This window comes from Notolepis coatsorum, assembly GCF_963971535.1.
Source record: "Notolepis coatsorum genome assembly, chromosome: 7".
In the NCBI taxonomy this organism is placed as follows: Eukaryota; Metazoa; Chordata; class Actinopteri; order Aulopiformes; family Paralepididae; genus Notolepis; species Notolepis coatsorum.
Window position 1 is genome coordinate 127,639,769 of NC_140171.1, and position 20,088 is coordinate 127,659,856.

A 20,088-nucleotide genomic window follows, 5' to 3' on the forward strand; every position below is an offset into this window, starting at 1 on the left:
TAATAATAATAATAATAATAATAACTTTCCCATCCTCCCAAAGCCCCCCCAGCCCCGTTCACATCCGCAGCACCAACAACAACAACAACTAATTGACGCTATCAATAGCCCCAGTGAGCGCGGCGGCTGAATGAATGAAAACTTTATTTAACAGATTGCAGAATGGGTACAATACAGTACGGCTCAATACACACAATTGTTAAGGGGATGCAGACCAGAGAAAGACGTTTGTCTTGTTTACATCAGGGTCTGTGCTGCACCGAGTGAATCCACAGTCACTTGCTCCTCAATGGGAAACCAACCTAGATTTACCATGAAGGACTGGTTCTGGCCGAACCGTTCGTTATACAAGTATCACAGAGACATTACAAAGGTGCTCACAGTTGCACGAGGGGTTCGCACAGAGATACGGGATGGTTTGAAAGCTCGGCGTTGCTAATAAATATTTTTTATATTTTTTTTATAAACTGCTCAAAGGGGCATTATTTCCGTCGTTGGGTGATCACAGCGCCATCACCATCGCGTATCTCTGGATTCACTCGGTTCAGCGCCGAGGCTCACCATACGAGAAATATTCAGTTTCAATCTGTTTGCGCATTTAGTATACAGTCACAGTGTTCGACTTACGTGATGATTTGCTCCATTTTAATGTAAACGCCGAAGAATAATCCTCACGAGTCACAATGTTATCCAATATCCAGCCTGAATTTCGAAAAAGGTTCGAAAAAGCCGCCTCCCCCAACATGTCGTACACGTCATGCCGACAAACGCCCGTGGGCACTGGATCAAACCATTAAAGTGGGGGGTCACACAATCTTTGGAAACTTAAAAACTTGCTATTAAGTGTCATTGCGTATTATTAATTTGATTGAAATTACGTAGTTATGGTTCGATAAGATTTATAAATTGGGGGGGATATTTATATCATATGATATGATCAAAAAGTGAGGGAGCAAAAAGACAAGCTTGCTCCCCCAAGTTAAATAGTCCTAGAGCACCCGCATCTTCTGCTCCATTAAGTGGGCGCCTATGAGCGCCACTATAGGGGAGCTGTCAGGGGAGCTCAGGCTGCTTTTACATTTAATTAATTGTCTTTATTCATTGCACGCATTGACAATGTCGTCATGCAGTGACACACACATGCGATGGGCGGCACACACGGATACACACATTTAAATGTTTGGGTCGCAGATGAAATGTTCCTCTCTGCGTTTGACCCATCTCATCGTCCTTCCCCCCAAGGGCAGCCGGGAGCAGATGGGGGCTGCGGCGTGGGACCAATCCAAGTGCTCCTGTCCGTCTTCGTCAGGGACGCGACAGCGTTAGCTATCTGTTGTGCATGTTTTTCCATTGGGTTTATCTTATCGGGAGGGGAAACCCTTGCGAGCACGGGGAGAACATGCAAACTCCACACAGAACAGGCCCAGGAGATACCCCACCTGGGTAACTGGCAACACGGCAACCTGGTCCACAAGCGGGAATCGAACCCTGGACCTTCTAACTGTGAGACGACAGTGTTAACCAGTGTTGCCTAATGACAAAAAGGAGATGTTTCAAGAGGGATTGCTCTCACTTCCTACAAAGCGCGATGTCGGTTACGTTCTTCACGGCATGCCATCGGTGGGTTTGTTCATCGCTGTGTGACAATGTAATTGTGATATCAAAACCAAAACTGCTATTTTCAAATAACATCCCTTCACATAGTGAAGATCTCATTTAGTGAGACATTTGAGTTATGCTATACGGGATATGGTCATTATTAGCATTAATTTAGATCAGGGGTAGGCAACCCTAGGCACACGTGCCTGCATAGGCACGCGGGGGCATTTGCATAGGCACAGGGGGCAGCAGCAAAAAAGATTTATATTTTTTTTTTTTTTTTTTTGCTTTGAAATATTATAGTGAAATATTTTGCACTGTTGTCACATTTATCTTGTTGAAATCCTCCCACAGGTTCTTTTTACTACCACATATTTAATTGAGACCCTTTATTTGTTTATTATTTCAATTGAGCTGGAAATACATTGCTACATCATTCAGTAACATTTGCAGAGCCTTATAACAAAAACATTATTACGGTCACCATTGTGACCAGTGGGATTAATCAACACATTTTATTATTTATTTTTCTATTTCATTGAACATTGCACATGTTAAAAGCCATTTTTTTTACTCAAAATGTGAGTATTACCAAGTCAACTTGTGTTCTCAAAACAATGACAATAAACATATTTTTTTATTAGGTTGAAATAATGTGGTTGTGTACTTATTTTTCTGTTAACTTATTATGGATTGAAAACTGAAAACCTTAATGCACAGTAACTAAACTCAATATTTTTAAGTTCTGGTAACTTATTATTATAATTTTTTTACAGTGTAGTCTTGCGATCAATCAAAACGTATTTACACGATATACCTCACATTCACCCTCCATTCACATCCTGGTGTTCTCCATTAGGCCTGTAGGTGGATCTATGACAGCACACGTTCAGTACACACACCGATGGTGTGTGATGTGTCCAAAAATGAATGGGCAAATGTGAGTGAAATGGTTGCACTGTATGCAGCCGTTTGTCTGCATTGCATCCCCCCCCCCCCCCCCAACTCAGATTTAGGGTAGATACAACCATCATAATAATATTGTTAATAATAACAATAATGATGTAATAATGTAAAAATTATGAAAAAAAAAATTACGATGCATGGAATATTGTTGAGGCACACTAGTTACAACTATATTTCAAACAGGCACTCCATGTCAAAAAGGTTGCTGACCCCTGATTTAGATGAACGAATGTGCAATGATTAGATGTGCAATGACTTCACCACAATATTATCCTGATAAGCTACAATAAATAATAATATTGAATTATTGCCCAACCCCAACTATAATCACTCTTAGATCCAGTAGATCAGGTGAATGTCAGGCAGCATCCTGACAGCATCTTATAATACAACCACTCTTTTCCAGCATCTCATTTAATGGGAATTCAGTAGAATTACAACCGTCTGCATGCACAGGGCACTCTTCCATCACATGCATAGAGCACTCTTCCATCACACAGAGAGCACTCTTCCATCACATGCACAGAGCACTCTTCCATCAAACAGAGCACTCTTCCATCACACAGAGAGCACTCTTCCATCACATAGAGCAGGGGTTCCCAAAGTCGGGGTCGCGACCCCCAGGTGGGTCGTGAGCCGCCGTGGGGGGGTCGCCAGAGGATAAAAAAAAATGGTGGGGAACAACCAGGAGATCACTGCAACTCACACAAGTTGGAGAACTATCTCTCTCTCTCTATCTCTTGCTCTCACACACACACAAAGGGAGCCGCATGTGATTGGTGGAGGCGGGACCCTTACAAAAAACTGCTAATCATTGACACATGCTAGCCTGTAATAATCCCCCCCAGAAAAATCTACTTTGCATTTGATATATTGCAAATATATGCCATCACACACACTGGCATTTAAAGGGTTAGAATTATAAAATGAATATGTGGTATTATGATCAGGGCTGCAGTTGAATAAAATTGTATTTCTTATCAATTACAAAAAAACTGAAAATCCATACAAATCTGTGTTGTGTTGTACAGAGCACTCTTCCATCACATGCACAGAGCACTCTTCCATCACATAGAGCACTCTTCCATCACATAGAGCACTCTTCCATCACATAGAGCACTCTTCCATCACACAGAGCACTCTTCCATCACACAGAGCACTCTTCCATCTTCCATCACACAGAGCACTCTTCCATCACATGCACAGAGCACTCTTCCATCACATAGAGCACTCTCCATCACACAGAGCACTCTTCCATCACACAGAGCACTCTTCCATCACACAGAGCACTCTTCCATCACAGAGCACTCTTCCATCACACAGAGCACTCTTCCATCACATAGAGCACTCTTCCATCACACAGACCACTCTTCCATCACACAGACCACTCTTCCATCACATGCACAGAGGATTCTGGGGATCTTGCACACTAATCCAGTGCTATTGAGCGCACAATAAAGTTAGGCCTACAACAACTTTGCAGATTTATGTTGAAAGGGTATTTTTTGGAGTGGGAAATGGGATCATAGGGAATGTATTTGTTGAAGAGTCAACTGTTTTAATTCACAAATATTCTGATTTATTTAGCATAATCATCTAACACATATTGCAAAATTCGAAACCCCCTTTGCACACATTCACTTAGTTTGACTTTTAATGAGACTGTGGCTTGTACATGTTGTCACCAGATTCTAAAGGCCTAACTAGACCCAGGCTCTGACTGCTGATGCGAGTTTCAGGTAATGACAAAGCTGATGCCACATTATATAACGAGTACTACACTACAGTATGTAGCCCGTAATGGCAACTCAACAAACCCTGGCCCTCTGGCGATGTGGGTTCCAAGTGTCGATAATCCCAAAACTACCTGGCATTGCATTATAATAAACTACTATGCTATGCCTCCTGACAACATTTAACCCTTTCACTACCACACTACCAAATGGTTACCTTTCCCTGCGACAATCCAGGTTAACCCTTTCACAACCACACTACAAAAGGTTAACCCTGTCACTGCCACACTACAGACGGTTAACCCTTTCAATGTGACACTACAGAAGGTTAACCCTTTCACTGCCACACGACAGTAGTGAAAGGTAGTGAAAGGTTAACCGTCTGTAGTGTGGTAGTGAAAGGTTAACCGTCTGTAGTGTGGTAGTGAAAGGTTAACCTTCTGTAGTGTGGTAGTGAAAGGTTAAACTTCTGTAGTGTGGGTAGTGAAAGGGTTAAACAACGACATACCTTACTTATTTCTACCCCATGCCCGTGTGCCCAGTCCTCATCCAGAGCCACCTAGCCTCCCACCCACCACGTACTGTAGCTTTGACAGCATGTTGTATCCTCTGCCCCCCAAATGACAAACCTCCCAAACAACACGGTGCGACAAACCTGTAACCAGCCTTACAGATACTGGATTTTAAAAACCCTCAGAAGATTCAAGAGATTCATTTGTCACATACACATACAGACATGAAGGTGGCCATGCCCGCCTTGATTGTGCAAAATAGAATAATAAAATAGAATAGATAATAAAATAGACATGATAAAATACAATAAAATGCTAAGCTAAGAAGCATTGTAACACACTGTATACATACAATAATATACAATATAGTTATGTTTTTTAAAGTGACCTTTTTTGTAGTGCGTTTGTGTGTGAGAGAGTGCGTGTGTGTGTGTGTTCAAGTGTGTTTGTGTGTGGAGAGATCAGTGTTCAGTGTTCTGATGGCCTGGGGGAAGAAGCAATCCAGGAAATGTACCTTGATTCTTATAGGGCCTAACAAAAATAATGGTTGGTTTCAGGTTGCCGACCGACCCTGCCGATTTAGGTGCGACCCAATATATTTTATGAGTTTTTAAAAAAAATTATATATTAAAAAAAAAAAAAAAAAAAAATCGATTTTTTTTTTTTTTTTTTTTTTTTTTTTTTTTAAGAATAAAGTTTCATAGAAATCTTAGTCAAACATTTAGTATTATGGATATTAAACATGCTGGCAGAGTACATGCATCCATGTTGTTGTGAACATTTTAATTAAATAAAGAAATTCCCTATCCATAGTCGCCGTGGGAAAGAATAAAATAAAAAAATAAAATAAAATAAATTCCCTACCTACCCATGGCCAAACTGACAACCAACCTGAAACCAACTATTATTTTTGTTAGGCCTAGAAACCATAACTGACAGAAGGAGGGGAAAGAAATAGGTTGAATAAGGAGTAACTGGGTTGAATGCATCAACATGAACAGTGCCGGCAGAACTCTGGAAGTAGAACAAGAATATACTCAACAGTAACACCCTCTTAGTAGATCCCTCCTGCTCTTGCTGATACCCCAGTTTCACACTTGCATACACCCTCTCACACACAACATACTTAGCACTCATTCATCTTCATACTCGCAACTAGACACATGCATCTGTTTGCACACACATACACATACTTTGCATGTGTTTATTTGTTTATGTGTATGATTCTTAACACTTTGGCTGCCGGAAAACGCCTAAACACGTCATTCCCGGCCATGCTCAAGTTGCCGAAGACGCTTTACAGCGTCTTTAATATCAATATTTCAAAAATCTGGGATCGGATTCATATTTCCCCTCCGCTGGCCTGAGATCCACCAGGAGGACCCACTGAGCTCTCTGGCGGTTCAGGAGCGCCATCTGGTGGCCGATCGGCGCAATCGCTTAACAGGAAGTGCTATGGAGATTGTGCTGGTCGGCCGTATTACTTCCGGGCACTAGCTATAGGTTCCGGGACTCGATCTCGACACACTACATAGCGATCGATTGCCAATAACTCGATAAACAACATGATTTGGACGTATATACCATTATACAAGCTGGAGATGGACCGGGTAAATCGACATCCCATAATGGTAAAATTTCTACTCTGCGATGATCGCCCAACGGCGCGCGGAGACTGGGGTGAGTTTTAGCGTGTAAAGTTACCGTCTTCGATACTAACTGCTATTATCAACATTTGACCCACATTAGATGATTGGTATAACGCTGCCCACGGAATTATAAACGCCCCCTAGCCCATCCGGTCAACATCAGATGACGTGTAGTAACTTCTAGAAGTACGTCTAGTTGGAATTTTTTATATCGCGCTGATTGCCATAAAACTGTATTGCATCATCAATATAATGTATTTGGGGCTATAGATCACGTTCTGGAGAAAGCTGCAGAAAGAGATGAAAACATACTTATACATTAGACCATACTTTACTATGAATATGTGAATGAAAAAGTTTAACGTTGCTACACAATGAACAATACATATAGGACTTTGAATGGGCCCTAATAATGGCAATGTAGTAGGGCTGGGCGATATGACGATATTATATAAATATCGGGTACAGTTCATTAACGATACACTTTTTCAACGTATCGTGGATATCGTGATGTTTTGCCCAAGAGGATTGTGTCGCGTCAATCTGTCCACACGTTACTCGTTCATATCTCAGCCTGTGCTGAGATATGCCCATTCCGCGGTCTGTTAATAAAGTTTTCAATCAGACAGATGTATGGAAAGGCTTTTATTATAACATTCGTTGTAGTAAAATCATTATGCCTCATTTAGTCATCCTGTGAAGCACTGGTCTCCTACTCGACGGCCGCGGGGAGCTAACGTTAGTAGCTTTGTTGATGTTCAGCACACGGGACATTCAGGAAGTCAAAAAATAATAACGCTTGACGATTGGTGCTAAGAACAGCAGGGCGGGTGCAAGCGGTGTGACGTCATTGGCAGACTCGACTGTCAATCAAAATGATTATGTTTCCGTCAGAATGAATGAATGAAAACTGTATTAAAAGGTTGCAGAATGGGTACAATACAGTACAGGAGGATGAAGACCAGAAAAAGACTTTCGGCTTTTTTACATAAGGGTCCTCCATTTTCAATTCATCAAAACATTTAGAGACATACATATATACAGTAGTTTCATAAAAATGCTAAAATGCTATTTATTTATTTATTTATTGATTGATTGATTTAAAACTTTAACATATTGCAGAATGGGTACAGTACAGCTCAATACATACAATTGTTAAGGGGATGCAGACCAGAGAAAGACTTTAGTCTTGTTTACATCAGGGTCCCCCATTTTCAATTCATCATATTTCATATCTAAATCATATAATATCTCATATGCAATATATAATCTAATAATCTAAATCTAATATAAAAATGCTAAATGCATGGGTATTTTATTTTGTCTTTAATGTTAGCTTGCAAACTCAAATACTGTCTTGGTAAGCCTCATAATGAATTGTTTGGGGTAAAAAAGAAAAACATCGTGATGTGTATCGTGTATCGCCGAAAGGTCAGAAACAGGGGAGGAAACTAACTTTTTGGCTTACCAGCCAACTGGCGAGTATCTGATTTTTTTTACCAGCCAAACAGATTTTTTACCAGACAAAAAAAAATCGCTAATTGTGATAATTACTTCTTTGTATGTCAAGCTGCGTCAATGTTGTGTATGCATCTGGGTAGGCACACTGTGCCTTTAAGACAGCACGGTGGTCTTACGACAGTGCTGTGAAGTACCGTCAAGTGTTGTGGTAACGTCAGTTGGGTTGGTGTGCTGTTGTGCACAGTGCACTGGTTGAGCTAGCCCCTTTCGTGACTGCGATGTGCAAGCCAGGGGCTTTTGAGCATGAAATAAAATGTCTAACCTTACGTCGTAGTCCGGTGCTTTTTTGGAAACATTATAGTCATAACAGATACACCTAGCTGGCTGCTTTGAGCACACGGGGCTAACGTTAGCTAGCAAGCAGCTATAGCTAAAACGCTAACTAGAAGCTAACCACTGTATACAGTTCCAGTAGACTAACATTACACCTCTGTGATTTAAATGTGTCCTTAGTAACTTATACTCGAGGGTTGTACTAGGGTTGGATGCAGTTCCCCGTTGGTCAGTCTGTCTGTTTTCCATCTTCTGCTGTGTTTAACGTTATCTGTTTGCGAGTGCTCCTGATGGCTAGCCTAGTACCGCGGGACTTTTATTATTATATGTCCGCGGGTGGTCTTGTGCAGTGCTCTCGTGGCACTGTCAACTAAAGCGAACACTCAGAAGACGCGCACCGTTTGCCAGTGCAGTGATTGCAGAATGTTTTATTTTTTTGTATACTCGCCAGCAGGGGAGGAAACTAACTTTTTGGCTTACCAGCCAACTGGCGAGTATCTTATTTTTTTTACCAGCCAAACGTAAAAAATACTAGCATTTGGCCAGTAAAGTGGCCTAATTTCCTCCCCTGGTCAGAAAATATCGTGATATCATATTTAGGCCATATCGCCCAGCCCTACAATGTAGCAATAGAATTTAAAAAGTTATAGCCCTGCAAAGAAGGGGACTTTCTCTATAGACAAATAGAGCCGGCAACCTACGGTTGATAATGAATTTAACCCATGGCAGCCAAAGTGTTAAGTGTTTTTTTTTATTATTAATATATATATATCTTTTTCTTTTTTGTATTCCTGTTGGGGCCTCTTGGACCAGATCGACATTGTAAATAAGAAACCGGTTATTATCTGGCTAAATAAAAGGTAGGGATGCCCCGATCACGTTTTTTGCCACCGATACCGATCACCGATCGTCGTGAGCCATATCGGCCGATACCGATCCGATACCGATCGTTTTTGATTAAAAAGAAATTAAAAATTTTATATAATTTTTTTTTTTTTTTTTTTTTTTTAATAAAATATATATATTATATAATTAGACTTGTACTTGTATTATCTGCGAGACATCGCCACCACGCAACAAGTCAAAATGCTCGCTATCTGCAAACAGCTCCACTGTCTGTGTGTACTCTAGTAGCCTAGCTCCAAAAAGGATTCTCCGGCGCTGCAGCGGGACCCTATTGGTAACGTTATGCTTTGGTCATTTCACATTCAGCAAGCCCTCAGCTCGAATACGCATTCAATCAATGTTATAAGACATTGATATCAGGAGCTATCTGTAGCTACTGCTAGCCGGTTAGATGACGTTAAGACAACTATTTAGTTCAATCGGACATTTCGTTTTGAACCGTGAACTAACGTCAGCTAACGCAAGCTAACGCAAGCTAACAGAGATATCAACATGGGCTACTAGACTTCCTGGGGCATTTGTTGATATCCGGAGCTATCAGTAGCTAGCCGGCTAAATACCGTTAGACAATGCCTACTAAAAGTGAATAGTTGACTGGGTAATTTTGTTTAAACAGTAACGATAGCTAGGTAGCTAACGTTAGCTCAGGTCGAATGCACTATCTAGACTCAGCAGAGGAGGTCCGCCTCCTCTGTGTTTACAAACTCTACACGGGTACGGGCGGGGCTAGGGAGGAGGAGCAGTTTGCAGGTCCTGTGCGTCTGAGACAAGCGAGTGAGATATCCACTTGATCAGTTTCCGGAGATCGGCGAATATGACTAATTATCGGAATTCCCCGATCGCATATTTATACTGATTATCGGCCGATAACGATCGGTGGCCGATCGATCGGGGCATCCCTAATAAAAGGTAATAAGAACAATAATAATAGAACAGGAAGGATGGCCTGTTGTCAAGCCCAGACCAACACAGAGACGTTCAAATAGCCCCTATCTTCTGTGAGCCATTATTCAGTTAGGAACTATGGGGATAGCCAACATTCTTGAATGTGCTCCAGAACCTTCTCTTTGCTCTCTTCATCCATTAATCAAACCCCTTCTCTCTCTCTTTTTCTTGTCTATCTCTCTTCCTCCTTCTCCCGCTCCCTCCCTCATTCTGTCCTCGGGATCACGCAGGCAAGGCAGCTTGCCATAGAATTGTCCCAGAAAACACAACTTGCACAACTCTGTAGTAGCTACACCACGGAGGAGAGGAGTGTTCGAGATCTAGGCCACAGGGTGAAGGGTATTACTAGCCAACTGTTGATACACATACACACACACTTATTACACTTTTGGATGATTAATATTTTAAAGAGCTGCCAAGCACAGCCACAGGCCCTTGGGAAATAGACAGGCTGGCACTTTCCAGCAGTGTGGATAAAAAGAGGTTTCCATGGATAAGTTTATCCAGAGGTTAGAATTCACACACAGAGAGAGAGAGAGAGAGAGAGAGAGAGAGAGAGAGAGAGAGAGAGAGAGAGAGAGAGAGAGAGAGAGAGAGAGACACAGGTTAGGTTTCTATGGATGCACACAGTGGAGTCAGCCAGAGAGACTTGAACTAGTTTGTTTTGTAGTGTGTTTATGTTGCCAGTTTGTGGTATTGACTTCAAACTAGGGTGACTGTCTGTCCAGATGACTGATGGTTGACTCTCTCTGTGTGTGTGACTGTGTGTGTGTACATTTGTAATGTATACTATGTGTTTTGAGTGTGCATGTATGCGTGTGTGTTGATTTGTATGGTTATTCCAGCCTGCACTCACATGTCTCCATCAGATGTCCTTCAGCAGACCTCATCCTTACCAGACAACTGCTGGCTTGTTAGATACAAGGTAGACATGGCTTAGTTCCTTAACTGACTAAGTTGTTAGATACAAGGTACAGACGTGGCTTCCTTAACCGACTAAGTTGTTAGATACAAGGTACAGACATGGCTAGATAGCTAGAGAGATAGCTAGAGAGATAGATAGATAGATAGATAGATAGATAGATAGATAGATAGATAGATAGATAGATAGATAGATAGATAGATAGATAGATAGATAGATAGTACAGACATGGCTTCCTTAACATACTAAGTCGTTAGATACAAGGTACAGACATGGCTTTCTTAAAGAACTAAGTTGCTACACACAAGGTGCATTCATGTTACTGTAGCTGCCTGCAGGTTATGGCCCAGATGGAATATTAGATAGCACTGACGTATTAGCTGCCTGCAGGTTATGGCCCGGATGGGATACTGGATACTCGGGACTATTACAAATCTGTTCTCTGACTCATCATACTGCCAGCTGAGGTGGGGGGTGGGTTCTGACAGACCCTGAAATTACAGGGCTGTCAAATTCCCATGGAAGGGGTGTGGTTGTAAGCATACTGTTAGCCCCCCACCCCCCTCATCTCTTCTATCTCTCTCTCTTTCTCTCCCCCTCATCTCTTCTATCTCTCTCTCTTTCTCTCCTGTCTCTCCATCTCTCTGTTCAAGTAATGAGTGGGAAAAGCTGAGAAGCAGGATGATACGAGAGACTTCCTGTGACAGAATTAGCACCTCAGTATAGAAAACACTCAATATTGCTACAACAACAAAAACTACAACTAGTTCATAAGGTCTTTGAGGACTTTTCTTGAGTGGCATGTCTTGAATTGAATGTCCTTCTTTTGCACATGTGCTCTGAACGTTTGAGCAAAACACTCCTGTCTGGGATCCCAATAAAAGTGAAAAATAGCCCAATTACGGATTTCATTATACTCTTTTTTGTCCATAGCATAATGATGCCACTGGCTACGTTGTAGACCTAGCTGTCAATGTTGAGACCATATGGAAATTGACATAATAGGCATATAGCGCCTACTTTAGTGACTTTTCTGTCAACTTTGACATTGTTCCTGGAACCACGAGTATTCTCGAGTGTATTATGTGAAATGTCGTAGTTTCTAGTGTAACAAGGCCCAATATTAATAAAAAATAAATAAAGGAAAACAAAGTAGGCTTACTAACTACACGTAGTAGCCTATTTATAACAGCACGACGTTCACAATGGTTGTTGTGTGTTGTTGTATGCTAAAGATAGTTCGACAAGAAAGGCCACACTTACCTTCAGAATAGTTCCACGTTTAAAACTCATTTCATCCTCCGCTGTGGCCGTGAAGTCGAACTTGGCGACGGCCTCCATGTTGTGTCAGAGCCGCTGCGCTGCCGTTAGGAGGACGTTGAAAACTGAAGAAAGCCCCGTTTGGAGAGTTTATTCCTTCAAGAAAGGCATCGAATTCTGCACAAAGTCAGAAACTAAAAAAAAACCCGTGTTCCTCCTCCCCCCGGCCCCCCTGACTGACCGCAAGCAGAGACAAGAAGACTCCTCCACACAACCAGCTCCTCTTTAAAACAAGGAAGAAGCGGTTGTTGTTGAATGTTGATACACCGGGTAGAAGAACAATATGTCGCCCGCCAGCAGCACCGTGACACCGGGGCAACAGTAGCGCAGCACGAGCCCTACCTGGTTCCGCTGCTCCAGTGTGTCGCTAAGCTGCTGCTGCCGCGCCCAGACCATACGTTGGAGGGGGGACGCACGTGACCAGCGGAGGAAGGAGGAACCATAACGTCTGATTGACATTACCTCGGGCCAATTACAGTTCACTCTTCCACCCAATAGACCAATGAGGGAGAAGACTAACCAACGACTGTACTGTACTGGAGGATTGACAGCCAGATGTTTATTTGCAAATCGCGACACAGAAGGCGGGGGGGGGGGGGGGGGGTATAGGGGAGGTGAGTGGTCTATATATAAAAATGGTGGGTTCTATTTTTTGAGACTGCAAATGTACAATGCAGTCATACTACAGCTTAAAAACTATAGTTAAACAACTCAGCATCAAATAATCTTCATTAGTCAGTAAATCAATCAATCAATCAATCAATAATAATCACAGTAGCCTAAACTAGGAAAGAAACGTTTAAAGTTTACAAGTTTACTTTTAAAACAGGTATTTCAGTGCCTGTTTTATAATATATATATATATATATATATATATATATATATATATATATACTGTGTTGTATGATTTTCTTTGCCTTTGAATATAAATGTTTTCCCAACACCTCTCTCCCTCTCCCTCTCGCTCTCTCTCTCAGTCCTAATGTATCAAATAATTGATGTCTGTCCAGTAGACCAATTAACAGCAACATTAATTGGGATGATTGATGTCCAACAAGCTTATTGGTGACCAGCGATCAAACTTCTCGCATTGTTGTGGGGAATTCCACAGCAGGGACATGCGGCCATCTAGTGGTTTAATTTAGATCTGTTAGGAAATAATTCAACTATCATATAGGCCTACTTAATTGCAAGAACATTTACAAACGCATATTAGCCTAATTGGTAATAAAGTACGCCATTGATTGCAATTCACCTATACTGGGATAGCCTACACCTCCTCAACCCGTGAATCGGGTTAGCAGCAGCTATACCTAAACAATGAGTCTATAACACCAAGAGTTAGATATATAGCCTATTATCATAAGCATTGTTTTCCAGCATCGACCCTCACATAACTATCAACATAAGACTGAGAAAGATGGAGATCACACAAACACAGACAAAATATTTAATAATTAGTTTTAGTTCATATAGCTCACACCTCACACAATAAACTTCGACAAAGACGTAAATGTGCCATGATAACATATTCAGAGAGAGAACAAAATGTATGCTAGCGTGGTTTTTAATGGGAAATGTTCTACTGGATGGAGAGAAATTTGCAGGAATAATTCCTTTCGTTGTGGGAGCTTTTGTCCGCAGCCATTCTCACCGTGTCACCCTGAAGACTCTGGCAGGAGCACTCATTCAAGGGTACTACGACTATGCTTGCACCTCATGGTACCAAAGCACCTCAAAGGCACTAAAAACCAAATTACAAACATCTCAAAACAAACTGGTCAAGACTACTGCTTGACCTGACTCCTAGAACCCACCTCACCCCTGCCCACTTTGACAACCTAGGATGGCTTAGAGTAGACGACAGAGTACAACAACTTGCAATGGGCCTGGTCTACAAGATGCACCACACCACTCAGGTATATGTACATGTCAAAATACTTCCCAAAGGTCAGTGAATACCACGATCACAACACCAGAGGGAGCTCCACAAATCATGTTAAACCCAGATTCGGCTCAAACAAGGGACTAAACACGTTTCGCAATTATGCCACATCAATGTGGAACGCCCTACCCAAAGCTGTAAAGGAATGTGAATCACTTTCAAAAGCACTCTCAAAGAACACCTATGGGAGACTGCAATTCGAAATGCATGGCCCCTACAAATGTCCTACAGTTGTACAGTAAATTACCAAGTATTATGGCTTTGTCAGTATTCCAATGTACAGTGTACAGTATCAATCAATCAATCAATCAATCAATCAATCAATCAATCAATCAATCGGAGCGGAGGCTGACTGTGTGGAGTTTCAAGTCCACTCTCGGTTGCCAGGTTGGGCAGGGAGGGGGGATATTTAAGCGTAGTAGTGTATGATGGACATATACCGTTATCTCAATAACCTGGCAACACATATCCCAATAGAAATCTCCGACTTAGCGTTCGTGTCACTATGGTACAGTAGTACACTCAATCAAGGCAGTTTTTGTCGGGGAAAACGGGAGATTGGCGGGAGAAATGACCAAAACGGGAGCAATTAAATTATTATATTGGCAGGTAGGCTATTCCCTCGTCAATTTAATTGAGCTACAGGGTTTTCCATTTGCTTGCAGAAGGCATCGCAACTTCAACCCTCTCCTATAGCACCGGTGTCGTGAGAGTGTCAAATCTCGGACTTATCCAGCAGGATGTTCGCGTCATCAGCAGCAGTGCTGGATCGATAGGTGATTAATGCCTTGTTGAAGATAGTCAGATAGATGTTCCTCTTGATATAATACGTCGTATATAGCCAGGCTACATGGAATTGTTTATATTTGTTTTGTATGTATTTCTGACATTGTTTCAAGAGTGTTACAGGCTACTCTTATTTCTGGCAATTTGGCAAGAAATCACTTTAATAGGCTACTTTCTACCATCACTCACTTGACATTATTTGGGATTTTAGTATTTACCGATGGATTTCCTTAACGATTCTTGCGAGAATGTTTCCCTCATGGCTGTCAACTCTTCAACAACAGGTAGGTTGAACTATATCGACATTGTTCTAAATCCTGTTGTCTTTCAATGCTTTCAAATATATGCATGGACCACCTGTGAGCACCGTCCGTGTCCTTGAAAATATGTATAATTAAGTATTGTAAATTAATGTTCATTAATTTAAAACACACGTTTTCCTTATTATTATAATATATATATTTTAAAGTATTTCATGCAAAATTCGCATAGAAGTTAGCCATATATTCAATTGCCATGCCTTACCTTACCATCTAAAAAGACTCACGAATGGGTTTGGATGGCTTTATAAGTCAATAATATCAGTCTACTCTTAGGCCATATAGGCCATTGATTGTCTATCTATATTGTGGCCTCAGTATTATATTAGGCTATAGGCTGATATTCATTACGTAGCCATTCTGATACACATTTATATTCATAACATAGCTATATACACTGATAAGATCATCACCACCTATGATTTTTCTATTATTGACCATCATCATCATCATCATCATCATCATCATCATCATCATCATCATCATCATCATCATCATCGGTTTGCTTTATGCCGTTTTACATTTTAAACAGACTCCTGAACAATTAGGATAAATACTGTAGATTGTAAATCTAAATAACCAGTTAAGTAAATAAGAAGACAACAAGTGTTGTGGACTACAGGATACTGTGAACCTATATATTCCTCTGGGAATTTTAAATAGTTGATATGAAAATACTTATTCTGCTGCTTCTTGATCTGACAGGATAGAGAGAGTATGATATGAGATTGTATTTGCAATACAAATAGATACAAGATACAAGAGTTTTATTTGTCACGGCATACAAGTATACAATGAAATGCGGGGGGTCTTGCCCGCAACGATGTGCATAATTACAATAGTAATATATAATAAAAATCCAATAGAACGACATTGTGCAATAACAAGTAACAAAGTAGGGCATATCGGTATCTGTACATGAGTTATTTACAGATCATGATAGTGCAATACACTGTTAGCTACGGATGAGGCACTGGGTCTTTATGTACACTGCTATACAATGCTATATTATACAATCTCAAGCTATACTATACTATTCTTAAAGTGACCTTTCCTTCTGTAAAGTGACCATAAGTGTGAGTGTGTGCAGCATGAGTGTGTGTGTGCTCATGTTAAAGTGGCTGCTAGTGTGTGAGCGTGTACAGAGCGTGTGCATTTACAATAATAATGTACTAAAATGACGACTGTATTCCTGTGCCCCTCTGCCCTGGTCCACAGCTCTGGACCCGGCCCTGTACTGCAGTGCCGTCCTGCCCGTCATCTTTGGCATCATCTGCTTCCTGGGCATCCTGGGCAACTGCGTCCTCATCTACACCATCCTGAAGAAGACCAAGTGCCGTGCCAAGCACACGGTGCCCGACGTCTTCATATTCAACCTGTCCATCGTGGACCTCCTGTTTCTCCTCGGAATGCCGTTCCTCATCCACCAGTTGCTGGGCAACAGCTCCTGGCATTTCGGAGCCGCCATGTGCACGGTCATCACCGCGTTGGATTCCAACAGCCAGATCGTCAGCACTTACATCCTCACCGCCATGACCTTGGACCGCTACCTCGCTACGGTCCATCCCATCCGTTTCAACTACGTCCGGACGCCCTGCGTGGCCGCTCTGGTCGTCGGCCTGGTGTGGACACTGTCGCTGCTCACCATCCTTCCCGTGTGGATGTACTCGGGCCTGATGCCCCTGCCGGACGGCCTGGTGGGCTGCGCTCTCCTCCTGCCGAACCCAGTGGCCGACACGTACTGGTTCACCCTCTGCCAGTTCTTCTTAGCCTTCGCTCTGCCTTTAGCCGTCATCTGCCTGGTCTTCTTCAAGATCCTCCGGCACGTGTCCACCAGCGCGGCCCCACTTCCGCCCCGGAGCTTGAGGGCGCGCACGAGGAAAGTTACCCGCGTGGCGGTGGCCATCTGCCTGGCTTTCTTCATCTGCTGGGCCCCTTACTACATCCTTCAGCTGGTGCACTTGGGGGTTCAAAACCCGAGTACGGCTTTCTCTTACGCCTACAACATAGCCATTGGCATGGGTTACGCTAACAGCTGCATGAACCCGTTCATCTACATTGTCCTCAGTGAGACCTTTAGGAGGCAATTTCTCAGGGCTGTACGCCCCACGGACAGAAACATCCGCGTGAACCCCAGCTCAACGGAGGGAGGGAGCGTGAGCCTGAGGACGCTTCCTGAAGGGAGCGGGGGTCTGAGGAGGCTTCCTGAAGGGAGCGGGGGTCTGAGGAGGCTTCCTGAAGGGAGCGGGGGTCTGAGGACGCCTCCTGAAGGGAGCGGGGGTCTGAGGACGCCTCCTGAAGGGAGCGGGGGTCTGAGGACGCTTCCTGAAGGGAGCGGGGGCCTGAGGACGCTTCCTGAAGGGAGCGGGGGTCTGAGGAGGCTTCCTGAAGGGAGCGGGGGTCTGAGGACGCTTCCTGAAGGGAGCGTGAGCCTGAGGAGGCTTCCTGAAGGGAGCGGGGGTTTCTGAAGTTCTATTTCTTACAGGATGGCTGTAACATAGCAACCATTATTCTGTGCAAAACACAAGGGTTGCTACTGTATGTGCAAAACAACGGTAATTATGTGTTGATTTATGAGAAATATATCAACAAAAACATCATTTGGTATCTTGTAAACAAATCACAGTGGAACAGTAAATGTCATGCTTTTTCAGTGTTTTACTCTACCATTGCACAGAAATGAAGCATTTTCTTTTGAAAGTGCTTATCAATGGTTACAGGCAGCCATCCTGGGAGAAAGAGAACTACACAGACATTCCGTATAAGGCCTCTATTGACCATATTCACACCATTTTGCTCTTATGACATGCTCAGGTTGGGATTCTAAAAGGAATAGACTAGATTGCAGCTGTCTTCGTTCCCTCTCCTGTGACCCTGAAGTTCTAAAGTCTGTCTCATGGCAACTGAGGTGCGCAGATTGTTAATAATGTACATTGTACTGTAACATGTGGTGGACAAACACAACAATACAGTGTGACTCAGATTTTATCGGTTCTTCTGGTCTAGAGTAGATAGCCGTGAATGCTGGAATATTTTCAAATGTCTTTCCTGGTGTAAATCTGTTATATATTAGACGGTCAGGTGGCGTAGCGGAGATTGCGCTTGTCACCAATGCAAGAGGCTGCGGTCTCGACTCCCGGAGTCAGCATTGCCTCTGGCTTGGGCTGATCGCTATACTAACCCGTTTGGCTGGGTTAGGGGGAGGGAAGTCACAGGTGGGGATCTGGCGTTGTGGACAGCGACGCCTACAGGTCAGGTCTGGGCGCTTGCTCAGCGGAGGCAGGACTTGATGAAGGCAGCGTGACCTCCCACGCGTTACACTTCACCAATGAGAGCCCTCGCTGCCAGGTGGAAAAAGAGTCACTGGCTGTCGCCGCGCGTGTCGGAGGAAGCGTGCGGATACTTCAGGGTTCCCTTGTACCGACCAGTAGGAGAACATGCGCACAACAAAAACAGGTAGGGGAGGGGGGGAATTGGCACAACGACTAAATTGGACAGGGAGAAAACAGAGAAAAATCGGAGAAAGAGAGGATTAAAAAAATAAAAATCTGTTATATATTTAGAGAGAATACAGCTAAAAAAAAGTGTCACCATGCTCCACCGTCTTGACAATAATTTCAACAGCCAACCTCTGCCCGTATGACTTGAGATTTTAAACGCAAAAGGTTTCAAGATGATCGTTTTGAAATCAGTGCTGAGAAATGCTTGATTTTATTTTCTCTGTTAAGTGAACACACATGGTAATCACTTTTGAGGCTGCTCAAGGCTTATAGGTTTAAACATAAGCCAACAATTAAAGGGGTTGAAAAGCCTGCACACTTAACCCTTTCACTGCGACAATACAGAAGGTTAACCCTTTCACTGCCACACGACAAATGGTTAACCCTTTCACTACCACACTACAGAAGGTTAACCGTCTCACTGTCGCACGACAACGGGTTAACCCTTTCACTACCACACTACAGGTTAACCCTTTCACTACCACTCTACCAAAGGGTTAACCCTTTCAATGTAACACTACAGAAGGTTAACCCTTTCACTGCCACACGACAAAGGGTTAACCCTTTCACTACCACACTACAGACGGTGGTGAAAGGGTTAACCTGCTGTGGTGTGGTAGTGAAAGGGTTAAAATAGGCCTAACTGTCATTTCCCCCTATTACTATGACAATGTTTTGATCCTGCTGGATCTTTGTCTGGATAATGGAGGTTAATACAAGACTGAAATGTTGTCATAGCAGTGGGATAAATGACATACTCTACCTGGTGCCTGATAATGAATAAGGAAGACATGATGACGTTTTATAGCCTGGATCCAGTCATATGAATTGCTTACAAGTTCTATGATTCTGCAAAAGGACTGGACCTTGCTATTAAACCTCAAACCCATTAAACCATGTGGTGCTGGTGGTGAATGTAGGGTGTGCAGTATGCGGTCAGAGGACCTGCCCAGCAGTAGCCTGTGACCACCAGCAGCATAATCATGCAAAACAAGAGCTTGATTCTTCTTCTGTCCATTTGGAATGTTCACATGGTCAGACGTGTTATAAATGGTAAATGGTGCATTTATATAGTGCTTTTATCCAAATAGCTTTACAATTTTTGTTCCTGCCATTCATTCACCCATTCATGCACACGCCGATGGCGGAGGCAACCATGCAAGGTGCCAACTGCACATGTGGAGCATGTAG

General features: G+C 42.7%; 2 protein-coding genes across 2 annotated transcripts in view; one reads left to right on the forward strand and one right to left on the reverse strand.

Moving 5' to 3' along the window:
• The window catches only part of LOC311231526 (growth factor receptor-bound protein 2-like), a 91,234-nt gene extending 78,521 nt beyond the window's left edge, over positions 1–12,713 (reverse strand). Inside the window, exon 1 of the mRNA XM_084318143.1 lies at positions 12,290–12,713. Coding sequence (XP_084174269.1) covers positions 12,290–12,367 — 78 coding nt within the window. The 5' untranslated portion in view covers positions 12,368–12,713. The remainder of the gene's footprint in view (positions 1–12,289) is intronic.
• Positions 12,714–15,336: 2,623 nt separating this feature from the next.
• mchr1a (melanin-concentrating hormone receptor 1a) lies at positions 15,337–17,865 on the forward strand (the record flags this gene model as incomplete). Its single annotated transcript, XM_084318380.1, has 2 exons — positions 15,337–15,361; positions 16,616–17,865. The coding sequence occupies 2 exons, from the start codon at positions 15,337–15,339 to the stop codon at positions 17,863–17,865; spliced, it is 1,275 nt and encodes a 424-aa protein (XP_084174506.1).
• Between the last annotated feature and the right edge of the window lie 2,223 nt (positions 17,866–20,088).